This window comes from Nelumbo lutea, chromosome 2, assembly GCF_056320005.1.
Source record: "Nelumbo lutea isolate HS-2025 chromosome 2, American lotus-T2T, whole genome shotgun sequence".
In the NCBI taxonomy this organism is placed as follows: Eukaryota; Viridiplantae; Streptophyta; class Magnoliopsida; order Proteales; family Nelumbonaceae; genus Nelumbo; species Nelumbo lutea.
Window position 1 is genome coordinate 56502604 of NC_142685.1, and position 14188 is coordinate 56516791.

General features: G+C 38.7%; 2 protein-coding genes across 2 annotated transcripts; one reads left to right on the forward strand and one right to left on the reverse strand.

Annotated features, from left to right (window-relative positions):
* The first annotated feature begins 3764 nt into the window (after positions 1 to 3764).
* LOC148870873 (acylphosphatase family) lies at positions 3765 to 4635 on the forward strand. Its single transcript, XM_088971710.1, has 2 exons — positions 3765 to 4115; positions 4207 to 4635. The coding sequence occupies exons 1-2, from the start codon at positions 3816 to 3818 to the stop codon at positions 4471 to 4473; spliced, it is 567 nt and encodes a 188-aa protein (XP_088827836.1). The 5' UTR covers positions 3765 to 3815; the 3' UTR covers positions 4474 to 4635.
* A 473-nt stretch (positions 4636 to 5108) lies between these two features.
* LOC148870874 (U-box domain-containing protein 14-like) lies at positions 5109 to 9121 on the reverse strand. The gene is made up of 4 exons (XM_088971711.1): positions 8375 to 9121; positions 7096 to 7212; positions 6495 to 6905; positions 5109 to 6414 (listed from the first exon to the last, which is right to left on the reverse strand). The coding sequence occupies exons 1-4, from the start codon at positions 8639 to 8641 to the stop codon at positions 5338 to 5340; spliced, it is 1872 nt and encodes a 623-aa protein (XP_088827837.1). The 5' UTR covers positions 8642 to 9121; the 3' UTR covers positions 5109 to 5337.
* Positions 9122 to 14188: the final 5067 nt, after the last annotated feature.

The window sequence follows — 14188 nt, forward strand, 5'->3', positions numbered from 1 at the left end:
GACAACCCACAAAAACACACTTCCTACTCCTTTCTCCAAACTTATCCTTGTCTTGAGGACTCCGATGAGTATAGCAGAGACAGCCAAATACTCTCATGTGCTCGTATTGAGGTGGCGTCCTGAACAGTTCCTCATACGGAGTCTTCCCGCCAAGTACAGAAAAAGGTGTCCTGTTAATCAAGTATCCGGCGGTTAAGGCACACTCCCCCCAAAAACCAATGGGCAAGCCTGCTTGAAATCTCAATGCTCTCGCAACATTCAAGATATGCTTATGTTTTCTCTCTACCTGACCGTTTTGTTGCGGTGTCCCAATGCACGAAGTTTGATGCAGAATGCCATGAGTCTCAAAGTATGATTTCAAGCTTTTAAGTTCTGTTCCATTATCACTTCGAACAATCCTGACTTGCTTGCCAAACTGACGTTTTGCCATGGCACAAAATTTCTCAATAATATGTGCTACTTCACTTTTGTCCAGTAACAAGTAAACCTATACAGCACGAGAATAATCATCAACAATGGTTAGAAAGTAAATTGCACCACAAGAGGCAAGTACTTTATAGGCGCCCCATGTATCACAATGAATTAGAGAGAAACAATCATCAACTTTATGTTTACTTTTAGGAAAAATTTCCCATGTTTGTTTTGCTCTGTAACAAACATCACATGGCTTATCTCCTTCAGTTCTACTATTTAATTTATCTTCTTTAGGAAGAAAAGAGAATATCTGTTTAGATGGATGCCCTAATCTGTGATGCCATAACTCCCATTCATCCATACCTCTTGTTCTATTCGCCCGAACCGGTGATGCTCCTCTAAAATGATAGACCCCATCACACTGCTCACCCACTCCGATCAGACTCTTCGAGGTTTGGTCCTGTATCACACATAGCTTGTCAGTAAAAGTGATAGTACAATTTATCTTTCGCAACAATTTTGCTATGGAAATAAGGGTGCAGTTCATTATTGGTACAAAAAGCACATGATGTAGATAAATATTTCCACCCAAATGTAAAGTCCCTTCTTTCATTGCAATGGTTTGCTTCCCATTGGGAAGTCCCACCGGACACGGTGTAATATTTTGTACATCCATCAATAAGTCAATTTCTCCAGTCATATGGTGCAACGCCCCAGAATCAATTATCCAATCAGTAGAATTTTTCTAACCAGAGAGTTTATCATTAGTCCTGGTTTTGTAAGCATCAAGCATGTTTACGAGAATCTGCCACTGCTCGTCATTAAACCCGTTTAGTCCGATCCTGTCTCCGTCAATTACGATTGCATTATCAGCCACCTCACGCCCTGCAGATGATTGAGCAGCATGAGTTTTTGCTGAATTTCGGTCACGTCCGCCAGAAGGTCCAACATACTTACTCGAACTCTCACCGTTCCTACCGCAAATGGCCGTTGCCGTTTCCCTCCCAGACGTCATGAAAGCGTCAACCCGTCTAGACATTGTCAACTTCATTCACGTTAACGTATAAAAAAAAAAGGAAAGACAGCCGTTAGCAAGCGCGCCGCCCATCAGACCTCTACAGGGTCTTCTTCCTTCTAATTTCGACTCTACGGCAGGAAGAGGAGTTGCAGCGACAAGCTTTCAGCGACAAGCATTGGTCCTTCGTATCAATTTCCGATTCCCGAGTTTCAATACCGTTCGGGGACAAGGGGTCCCAGTTCTCTTGTTCCGTCGATCGATTTCAGACATCAACAGAGGCAATAGCAACAGAAGCCAATCCACTGTTCATTAGCGTCTTCTATCGAACCCGAAACCGGAGGCAATGGCGACAAAAAAGGAACGCACGATGGAGCAGCGTCTCTCATCCTCTTTGTGTTCTTCCCAGAAATCGTGACTGTTCATCGTCTTGAAAACTAGAGCGGCAGTGGATCTGAAACCGCTGACCTGCGGGCGTTGAGAAGACATCTTCCGCGATCAAGATCCTCAAGCAGGTCGGTGCTTATCCCGATGTGGATAGCCATGTGATCCGACCAGAAAAGGGTAAGATGAGGAACCGCCGATACATTTGGGTTCCAAGATTGTGAAGGCTTTCCGCAACATCTCCAGTGTCGTAGTTGCCAATGGGAGAGAAGAGGAGGAACAGTTCTCGCCGCCGCCGGTTCCGCTTGAACAGGGAGAAGAGGAACAGTAGCTTCGTCGCCGCTCTTCTGGGTTGGGTTCGAATGGAGGGGACGAGCTACAGTGCTGATCTGGAAAAACTAGAGTGCAAGGTCTGGACTCAGCCTGTGCCAAGCGAATATGGTGTTGCTCTCAGCAACTTCGTTATGGCTCTGATACCACGAAAAAATAATCTTTGTGGAGAATCTCCGCTTTCATTATGCAAGGCACAATCATATATATACATCTACAATCGACGCCTGAAATTTAGGAGCAGGAGACTCACTTGTAGTAATAACCTAGGGAACTACCAGAATTTGTGCCTAGATGCTCCAGAATTTCCTAGTCCATGACGAATTCCAATACCTTAAAACTACATTTGCCCTTTACAGTGCAACCGGATGATCACAAAAAAAAAAAAAAAAAATACAGGTATTAACTACCATCGGAGCAGAAAAAGTCGCCGACGATGTCTCCCGATGAATTGCAGCGGTATATAAACTAGAATTTAACATGTACACGACCTCTGAGATCAGAAACAGAAGGGACCGTACGAATCTCTTCCGTCAGCCTGTCAACAGCCAGGGCGGTAAAGCGATCCAACAGAATAGGATCATTACAGGATTGAAACGCACATTCGAGACGGTGCTTTAGACGGCACCCTTGGATCTCATGCCCCACCCGAGCACAAAAAATGCAATAACGAGGAAGTCGTTCGAATTGCATCCTAACCTTAATGGTCTTCCCGTCCAGAAATGTATAAGGAACCTGTTGAACTAAAGGGGAGGAAATATCGATGGAAATCTTCAACCTGATAAATCTGCTCCATTTTTTTGTCTCGTTGCCAGAAGGGCGATACGGCCGACCAATACTAGAACCAATATGCATGGCCGCATTAGTATTCAGATAGCCTACCGCATTAACAATCACGCTAATAGCCGCTTGGGAATCGGACAAGAAATGAGTTATCGGTGAAATCTAATATACTGTGAGGATGAACCTTCCAGGATTTAACCAGCATCTCTTTAAGACCTGTAACACACAATTGTCTGTCACTTATTGCTCTACAGACCAAACTTCATTGCCAGTCATCCGCCGGAGAAACATCATCTTGGTTTTCTAGAAGTGGAGAAGAAGAGGAAGGGAGAAGGAGGCGAGAGAGCTCTTGTAGTGTAGAATCATCCGCCATTCAAAACATGAGGGAGAAAACGCCTGACGAGGAAGAAGAAAGGAGAAAGCCTACTCAGTTGTTAGGAGAAACGACCTACTTAGTTGCTCATGTTGGATATGATATCATGTTCTGCAAGTATTGACGTTTATTTCAGTCTTGTAAATCCTTCGGTTATTTCTGCTTCCAAATTCCGGTGAGAGAAAATATTGTCTTCAACAATCAATAATTCAATATTGGTAGGTAGGTAGACACAAGACAAGCATACTTCCAGAGTTCCAGTAGTCCCATGACCCACATCGGATACAAGATAGGCCTCAACCCAGGTCCAACTAGAGATGGGGTAGGTCTCATTTCCGGGCCCAGGGTAAATCTGAAGCCCAAACACGGTGAAGGGTGGACCATGGGATATTGGGATAATGGCCAAGCCAAAGCCCAGCTTGAACCGTACTGTACTATTGTCATTGAAATATCGTTTATTTTGGTTTCAGGTAACAAAAGACAATTTAGAAGGAGAAGGCGAACGATTCACAGTGAATGGCAACAGCAGTCGCACCCCTGAGCGATTCTATACGTGTATTCACAGCAATAGTCCGGAATCATCGACAGGTATTGAGGGTTTCTCTGGCTAGTCGCTTGGTTCTCGTTCGCCGCTCCATCCACCACCGTTCACCTTCCGTTCCGGCGATATTTTCCCCTATTCCTTCTTTGCTCCGACGTTATTCTGTAGTGTCTCACGCTATGAACGGTAATACCACCACTTCCAATGGAGAGGGCAGTCCACTCGGCAACACCGCTGCTCCTGGGGCTGGGACAAACCCAACTCCACCTAACACTGTGAGTCTCTCTTCTCTCTCTCTCTCTCTCTCGTGCTTTCTCGATTCATTCGATCAAATTTGATGACGGATGGTGGTGAGGTGATGTGCAGGTTAGGGCTGTGATAAAGGGGAGGGTGCAGGGGGTTTTCTACCGAAATTGGACCATAGAGAATGCCCAACAGTTGGGTCTGAAAGGGTGGGTCCGCAACAGGAAGGACGGTTCCGTGGAGGCTCTCTTCTCCGGTGACCCTGGTTCAGTCCATGAGATGGAGCAGCGCTGCAGGCGTGGTCCCCCTGATGCCATGGTCACCTCTCTTCAAGTCTTCCCTTCCAACGACGACCCTGGTCCAGGTTTCGAACGCAGGCCCACCGTCTGATGATCCTCAGCTCATTCTCTCTCTCTCTCTCTCTGACTCGTTTTATTCCTTAAATTTTGATTGTAGCCTTTATATTTCTTCTTATGATCGAAAGAAATCTGTTTTGTAGTAACTATGTTATATATTTATAAATAAAGATAATGGTGTGATTTGTTCAACAAATATGCTTCAGTGCCAATATCTGGTTGCAGTGCTGCTCAACACAAACAATCAGAAGCACCAAAATTTGGATTACCCAGTTGGGAATTTTGATATATTTTAGAGTAGGTGACTTGTTGGTGTTAACTATAATCTCATCAATCATCATCACCTTAGGAGATTGAATTGTCTGTATAGATATCTTCATCTGAGTGTGCTTCTCCTCCAATGTAACAGCAAATGGGGTAAAGGAAGATGGAAACATCTGAAATGATTCAACAACTCTGCAGCAGAAATTACCCCTTTCTACTTTAGATCGATCTTTTTTCACTGTGTAGTTCTTGAGACCTATTTGAACCTTCCCTAGGCTGCTCCTTCCAGTTTAATCAAGAATCACCCAAATGTTAATTATTTTCGTTTATTAGTTTATGCATATAGCATTTCAAGCAGATAGTTTATGATCAAAACTTACTAGTTATAATTCACAAGGTTAGAGCTACTCAGAAGGATCCTTACTATGATTTATACAGATTAAACGTAAACAACAATTCACTTTAAGCAGTCAAAACACTTCCATTCACCAATGTACACCACCTTTTAATTTACCTCATACACATAAATTACATGTGGAATTCATGTTTATTGATCCACATAAACCTCATCCTAACTGCAGAGGAAGACATTTCCTGAACTTTCTGTTTGGTTAGAAGAGACATGGGTTGAGTTTCATGGTTCCCCAACTGCATCAACTGCCCGATGAATGAGCTCCAGAATATTTCCTGCTTTTCTCTTGGCTCGTTCTGTACCATTCTCTGTCAATTCCTTCAATGCCTCTTCAGCTCCATGTTCCTTTGCATTTTTAATATGCTGAGCATCGCATGTACACAGTGACCACAACACAGCTGCAGCATTCTCCCGGTTTCGTGGGGACCCAGTTTTCATTACCTCAACTAAGATTGGGATAGGATCAGCCTGACCTATAGCCATCTTCCCTTCTTGGTGGCTTGCAAGGATTGCCAGTATTGCAAGTGCCTCATCCACCATCCCACCACTCACATCCATCATCAGATTCATCAGTGGTGCTACAATCCCAGCCCTCACGGCCCTTACCTTGTTTCCTTGATAGATTGATAGGTTAAAAATAGCAGTGGCAGCATCTTTCTTGCCTCTTGGACTTCCTTCACAGAGCAAACCAATAAGAGCAGGGATAGCGCCTGCTGCCCCAATCGCCACCTTATTCTCATCTACAACAGACAAACTGAAAAGAGTGGCAGCTGCATTTTCCCTTGCTTCCATGCTGCCATTCTTGAGCACCTCCACTATATCATGTATGGCTCCCGCATTAACAATTCTTCCCTTGTTTGCCTCATTAATGGAGAGGTTGAGAAGTGCTGTGACTGCATGCTCCTGTGTCCTAGGATCCTGGGAAGATAGTAAATTGACAAGCAGGGGAATGGCTCCTGCCTCTGCAATACATACTCGGTTATCTGCATTCCTTTTTGCCAACAACCGGAGCTCACCAGCAGCTGCCCTCTGCTCTTCAGTGTTCCCAATTGATAATTTCTGTAGTAGGGCATTGATGGCTGTTCGATCACAATCAGATGCACAACTTCCAGACTTCTTGTTTCTGCAACTTCCTTGTTTCTTTGGAAGTTCAATGCCATTGCTCTCACACCACTGAGTGATGAGACTCTTCAATGCATAGTTTGGTGTCAGGGATGTATGCAACAGAGTCTGCTGTGTCTTGGGACAAGTCTTGTGCCCTGCATCCAGCCATTTCTGAATGCAGGAACGTTCATAAGTCTGCAAAAGAAGTAAACTAGCAGTTAAATTAGGGATATCAATATTAAATACAGTCTCCTTAGCTGGTGGGAGCTACAAACCTGTCCAGTAGCGACAATGACAGGATCTTTCATCAACTCAAGAGATATTGGGCACCGAAAATCATCTGGAATGACAGGAGACCTGTGCTTAAAGCTCTTTTCACCTTTGGAGGTTTCTGCTTCTGAATCTCCTGTGAGTACGTAGCCATTAAGTTTTTTGAGTAAACCTTTCATTTCCTCGAGACATTCTCTTAGATCTCCATCAGTTGAGTCGGCCATTTTGTGCAGAGCAAATGCCTCTTTCTTGATATCGTTAATAGTCCTGAGCTGCAGCTTTTCTGAAAGTTTCCTTAGAACTGCGGGATCAAAGCTCTTTTCTTTATGTGCTGTAATCAAATCCGGTTTCAGTTGGAAATCGGGCGACTCCATCCTTTCTTTTGCCCTTCTAAATTGAGCATGCACGAGTTCAATCTGGATTGCAATGAATCAAGTTGTATGGGTTGTCAGAAGTTTATTTTTTATTTATCTACGGTTTAATGTTAATGCTCTTCATTCTATTACAGTGTTTCTCTGATAAAAAATTAGGGTTGGCACCATTTATATGTACAGCAGCAGTTATTAAATTAAATGATTTCAATAACAAATTGTTGGCAAAAGGTACCTGCTCATGAACTTCCTCTGATAAATCGAGTTTATCATAAGGAATCTCACTCAATGCCTTTTCAATTTGTTCTGTCACCTTCAGGAATTTACCTGCAATTATCTCCCCATATAGAGCCTGCAAACAAAGTTTAATGCTTACATCAAAAACATCTTTTCTGATCTAGTCAAATTCTGCTGATGGGAACACATAGATGAATATCTTAGGGTACGTTTGGTTTACAGTTGGAATCGGAATCAAAATTTCTTAAAATCGGAATTGAAATGGTTTATTTCCTTAGTCTGTTTGGTTTAAACAGGAATCATGATTGAAATTGAAATAAGCTAGAATGGGATTTCATTCCCAAGGGAAGGGGAGGGAATGACCATTCTCTTAAATGGGGGAATGCCATTCCAACAGGAATGGAGAAAGGATTCTGATTCCACCCAACCAAACAGTTGGAATTGGAAGGATCCATTCCGATTCTAGACCCTTATTCTCACGAACCATAAGCCATGGTTCAAAAAGAGAAGAACTGGTTTCTTTCAATACATCATGTAGAATAGAAGAAAAGTGTTCGGTTTACGGTTGAAATCAGAATGGAAATTTCTCATAATGGGAATTAGAATAAGCTGGAAAGCGATTTCATTCCCAAGGGCGGGGGAGGGTATGGCTATTTACTCAAATGGAGAAATGTCATTCCACCAGGAATGTGAATGGGATTCCCATTCTGCCCAACCAAACAGTCCGATTTCAGACCCTTAAGATCTGCCCAACCAAGGGACTTCAGTTATACTTGTACAGTATCTGGGTCTGGGATGTAATCAGGTAATATGTTGATATATGCTTCCCAACTTAAACAAACAGTCAATAACAAACTCCCATTAGTCCCTTTAAGTGCATTTTCATAATTAAGGGAATGCAATTCCTGCCATCTTGAGAAGCTCCTATCTTCTTTATGATCGTTATTGGTAATGGCAAGCCGGAAAAGAAACCATGACTGCAGTTGTTTCTCTCTGATTCATACATCCGATTACATTAATAAGAGACCATTTGCTTCAAAATTGATATTTATTTTACAGTTTCAATGTTAGAGTCTCTGAAGAGCAATTTAAATTTCTATTTCCAGTTAAAATCCAAAACATCCAAAATTTGATAGTTAATATACAAACTCTTTGATGGGTTTTCTCCTTTCAATTTATCTGGGAAAAATGTCGATTCAGTAAGGAAGAAAAATGATGGCTTCAAATACCCATAAAATCAACTTAATCAATCGACAATGGGCGATGAGTTTCAGTACCTGATAGAGCTTGCTCCCTTCGTTCACCGACTGAAGAAGCTCCTTGGCTGATTCCAAGGCGACCTTCAACATATTCAGAGCTCGAGCGTCTTCCTCGCCCAGAGGCGCCTCTCTATCCCTCAATTCCTCAAAAAGAGGGTTCAATAGCTTCACCCTCCTCAGAAGATTATGGTACATCTTCTTCGATGTACTCCGACACTCTGGAAACCCAGAAGCTTCCTTCACAATCTGAACGAGTTGTTCCACCACCTCGTTCGGTTCCTCCATTGGCACCACTTCACCGCAGCTAGAAAATCGAAAAGCCGAAAAACAGACCTGGATTCTTCAAAATTGGGAGTAACAGAATGGATCCAGTTAAGAACTCCCTGCTCTAAAACCCCCGACAAACATGAAACATAAGAATCGCCATGAAGGTAAAGACGAAGAAACTCAAACAACACAGCAAAGTAGGAAGACTGAATTGAAGAGAAGAAGATCAAACAGCAAGAGAAATTGAAGAAAGGGGTTTAAATTAAGAGAAAATCAAAATGAAGATAAATTAAATGGAAATGAAATGTGACCTCTTCTGGCCATCAGAGACCAGGTCATGGAGATCACCCTTACGGACGAAGTCCGACGTTGACAACCCCACTGATGTTTATATTTTTATAGTTGACCAAACTACCTTTCCGATTTTGGCAAAATCGCCCCTTGCTTGTTGATCTACTTCAGACTCCTTGAATTACGGATGAGGGTAGTTCAGGATTTTCGAACATAACAAGGGCGTAAACCCGTGCTATGTCCTGTTCAGGTTGGTATCATGTTCTGTAGATTCTCAATTGGCGGTCGGGATTCACTCATTCATTTTACCCGCGTTAGTTGTGTGGACACGCCGGCGTCCGGCGGTGGCTCGGCTGAGCTCAACTGCACTGAACGCTTCGACCATTCGAGCTTAACAGTTTTTATTTTCTAACGTCTCCCAAGCTTGCTTTTAACAGTTTAGGCTGAGTTTGCTTGAAATGCAAATGCAAACATGTACCCTACATATTTACCCATGTTTCGGTTCATGAATGCAATTGCAAAAGTAATTGCAAAAGTGTGGGTCTATCATTAAATGCTCCAATTATCTTATTCTCCAATGCATTAGTTTTGATCAAATAATTATCAAAATAACACAAAATTGGATCGAAAAAATAAGTATAGTAATGCTTTATTCTCAGAGTAAAAATGTCATAAAATACATTTTTACTTTAATAATCGTTACTTTTTTTACATTTCAAACAAACGCGAGGCTTTTGTATCGCAAACAAACAGAGCTTTAACATTTCTCTGCTTATTATTTGCCACATGTTAAGAAGCCATGAAGCAAAGAATTTAGGGGGCGTTCTTTTTCTGGATTTGGGGGGAAGGGAGTTGGTTAACCAAGAAACCCATGTTCTATACTTTGGGTGAGTGATACCCTTGGGGTAAATAATTTTTCCCACTTAGGGGAAAGTTACCAACACTTGAATGGGACAAAAATGTTCCTTTTAATATTGGAGTTTTATGGCTATAATGGCCATTGCCTTATTTATATGAAAAATAAAAGAACATGGGTAAATACACTTATTCGAGTAAGTCTATATGGGGAAACACTTACCTGGGTAAATGCATTTATTCGGGTAAATAACTTATTGAAAAGTGAACGAAGCCTATTGATGAAAAGGTCCCATTATTTAAGTATGACTTTGACCATCCAAACGCATAATCTCTTCTTAATTTTAAGGCCTTGTTTATTATTTATTTGGATGAATGCACTTATCTGGATAAATGTTTTTTATTGGGAAAGTGTTTTGTTTTTAAATTTTTGGGTACAGTTATATAATGATCTATTATTAAAGGGACAATATTGGCTATGTTTGGTTCTGTTGTTGTTTATTAAAAAAGTTCTGCTACATCAATATCATATAGGTGTTGGCATTTATTGTGCATAAAAACATTGTTTGGTTTCAACATTTATCAAATAAGTACTAAAATACATAAACACTTAGATTTGTATGCATGAGATGTTTGGGGAAGCTTCCAATTCTTGTTTCTCCCAAACGCGTGCATCTAGGCATTTCTTAAAACAAAATGCTTATGTGGCACACTTTAAACCGAGGTAGAAAATAACTTTATGAGGTGTTATATGAAACGCAAAACCAAACAACAAAAACAATAAACGTCTAAAATAACATTTTTCAAATAAATATTTCTTTGATAAGGGTTTGACTATGAAATTATATCCAAAAAAACAACTGACCAATAAACTAGAATCATAAATGTAATATCAGTCAAATGTTATTTATCAAAAATTTTAATTGATTAAAAGACTAAAATCTCTTTCAATATCATATATTTTCTTTATGAAATAAGATCTGAGGCACCGAGACTACCGACACCCACAATTGGCCATATCTATCGATCCGGACGGTAGAAAACTGATCTATATTACACGAAGTGCAATTCATCTAATACATTGCTCCTGTTATTTGATGACACGTGGCGAAAGGGTCCCAGTGGTGTTACATGAATATGTGAATCTGAATCAACCCTAAGCCATCCGTGTTTTGGAGACTAATATAAGATTTTATATTAGAAGAGAGGTTCAAATTTCTACAATCCAGCCATTCAAGAGGTTCAAATTTGTACAGAGCAGTTCAAAGTAGAGTTCCATTTCATGTCCACAGCAAAGCGAACAGCATTCAGAATAGCGATAACCCCAGAAAGTCAGAAAGCAAATCAGCCGAAGGCAACCTAGATATCTCACTTCTCACAATCTAAACACTGATACATATAAATCAGATTAAATACTATTCAGTTTTGACACACGAGAAACTAACCTACCTAATTTCTTGGTAATCTTCTCGTAATTAGTTAGATATCAAGCCCTAATTAGAGGGGAGGTCAAAGACCTCCAACGCCCAAGCTAATTTAGGGCTGTTTGGTTGAAGTGCAAAAATTGAATATATAGTGCAAATGATTTAGGTGCAAATTTTGATTTTTTTTTTTGTTTTTAAAATTTATATTATTTTTCTGGATTGCAGTACAAATGAAATAAAATAAGACTTGAAGCAGCATAAAGTAAACCTCCCACCCCCCCCCCCCCCAAAAAAAAAAAAAAAAAAATTTAACTGGAATTTGCATTCTTTTTTATTTATATTGCAACCAAACACATACTTAGATGGTAAACCTCTATTGATGTCCTCATCAACCTGTCTAAAACGACTCTGAATCTTCTGCCCACAATACACTATCCCTCGTGAATTGGAAATATCTCCCCCTGCATAATATATTATGCAGAGGATGAGATGTTTTCCATATATGACTGTGATAAACATGAACAGAATTCTTGTGAACAGGAGATCCGAATTCATTTAAAACCCATACGAGTATACAAAGCATCACATGAGATCATGCATGCCCATTTAAACATTTTCCTATAATATCGTGATAGCCCCATCAGATATTCCTTTGCATGGAAGGCACACTTTTACTAAAGATGAGAGATACTATGAGAAAGGGTGTTCAGGGTTCAGTTAATCGAACCACATGGGGTATTATTTGAAACCAAACTCATATTATATATTGGTTTTCGAAAATCTTCGAACCGAGAATGAATTGAATCAACCGGTTGATCAGTTTCCATTTTTGACTGATTCAGTTTTTTGGTTCATTCAATTAATCGGATCAATCGGTGAACAATCAACGATCAGTTTCCATTATTGACTGATTCAGTTTTTTGGTTCAGCTCAATTAATCGGATCAATCGGTGAATAACCAACGTTTAATCATACCAACTGGTATATATATATTTATATATTCTATATATATTATATTTTTCATATTATTTATAATGTATAATATAATATTGCATATATTTCTAGTATTTATATTAAATAATTATATATTTATTGTTAATATATATCACAAATTCAAAAAAAAAAAAAAGAAAAACCGAACTGGTCAACTGGGTGAATGGATTCCATCGATTGTGTTCTTTCGGGGAATAAACCCAAGATGAGATTTGATTGAGCTTGTCCAGGATCTCCACTAGACGAGCTAGGATCTCTTCTTGTCCATGTCATCAATAAGAAGGTTATGCTTGGGCTGGCATGGAAGGCCCAATAATTTATGGGCTCATTGGAGGATCTTGCGATCAATGAAGATCTTGTTTGCTGTTTTGGTAAGATTTTGGGCTCAAAGAAGTCAAAGGAGATGTAGGACCTTTTTCTGATCGGTGGTGTTGAAAAGGCCTAAAGAGATGCCAAAAGCATTAGGGTAGGGTAGAGGCAGAGGTGGCGGAGGAAGAAAGATTAATTGATGGTTTTCAAGTTTCCTTTGTAGATTTTTGGTTTTTTTTGCTTTCATTTTTTTTTTTTTGAATTAACTGTGCATTAATCACGCTTAAAGCTAGTTTGAGCCCATTTGTGGGTCCGGTATCTTCTTTGGTTTGAGCCCATTTGTGCTTCTTTGTCTCCTATCTTTTTCGTTTTAATATTTTTTATTTACTACCAGAAAAAGGGTTTTTATTATTCTTCCACCTCATAAAATTTTTATTGGTTTAATTGTATAATTAGAATCAGTAATAAGTGGAAGAATCTATTAATGTACAATGGGATATCGTATCATAGATGCAATTTTGATAAATAAAATTATAAAACCGAAAAAAATTTTTGAAACTGGATAAATAATAAAATTTTCAACAAAAAAGGGTTTCATTCAACATTTAAGTATGAAAATTTGTAAGTCTTCTTTGCTGAGAATACTGTTTAGAGTTGGGCCATTAAAGTAAAAACATGGTCTTAGTAGGATTATGAAGCTCTATGAAATTTTCAATTAAATGGTGCCCATCTAAGTTCGATTCAATTATTATTTTTTGGGATTATATCTAGTTTATCCAATCACAATTTAAGTTGTGCTTTAGTTAGAGTGGACAATTTCCTATTCTCTAGATGAATTTGTTTTTTTTTTTTTTATCTTAATGCTAAATTTTATTTATTTTTAAATAATCTTTGTTAATTTTTATTGTTTTATTATTATTTTTAGGTAAAATTATAAAAAACATCACCTTATAACAATTCTATTAACCACTTTTGTGTTTTGATCCTAACAAAAGCCTCTCCTATAGCTTTGAGAAAAAAAATGCAAATATCTCATTTCCTTTGTTTTCCTGTAACATACATTGAAATTATCAAAATACCCTTATCATTGTTAATGCATTATCATATATAATTTAAAGTTTCAACCTTACCCTTCTCTAATTTATTATGCTTGAAAACTTTGAAAGAATAATTCTCCTTACTCTTCATGGACAAAGTAAGGCACAAAGTCTGAAGTGAAGTAAAGTTAATGCACCAATCAATATTTTTTATTTGGAATGCTCATGAAAGGAAGGTATTTGCACCTTTTTCAAAATAATAGGGGATGTTTTTGTTAAGGTCAAAACACTGGGGGGGTCATAGGATTGTTAAGAAACCCAAGGAGGTTTTTATAAAATTTCCTATTTTTAAATGGAATTTAAATTGATTTTAAAACAATTAAACTATATTTAAGATTAGTATTTTTATTAATTTTTTAAATTAATAAAAATTGAATTTATTTAAGCACATTAAGTTTTTATTAAATTTAAATTCCTTATGAGATTTAATTAACTATATAAATTTTTATTTTTTAGTGGAACTTAAGATGGTTTTGAATTAATAAAATTTGATTACAAAAATAGTAATTGTTTGATTATTTTGTATTAGTTTTATATTAATTTTAAATAGATATTAGTTTTTAATTTATCTTATTCCTTTTATTAATTAAATTATT

Excerpts from the sequence above, each read along its gene's own strand:
- LOC148870873 (XM_088971710.1), top strand. The coding sequence starts at position 3,816 with ATGGCAACAGCAGTCGCACCCCTGAGCGATTCTATACGTGTATTCACA. Across the intron at positions 4,116-4,206 it reads ACCCAACTCCACCTAACACT|GTTAGGGCTGTGATAAAGGG; the intron begins GTGAGTCTCTCT and ends GGTGATGTGCAG.
- LOC148870874 (XM_088971711.1), bottom strand. The coding sequence starts at position 8,641 with ATGGAGGAACCGAACGAGGTGGTGGAACAACTCGTTCAGATTGTGAAG. Across the intron at positions 7,213-8,374 it reads AAGGGAGCAAGCTCTATCAG|GCTCTATATGGGGAGATAAT; the intron begins GTACTGAAACTC and ends CTTTGTTTGCAG. Across the intron at positions 6,906-7,095 it reads CAGAGGAAGTTCATGAGCAG|ATTGAACTCGTGCATGCTCA; the intron begins GTACCTTTTGCC and ends ATTGCAATCCAG.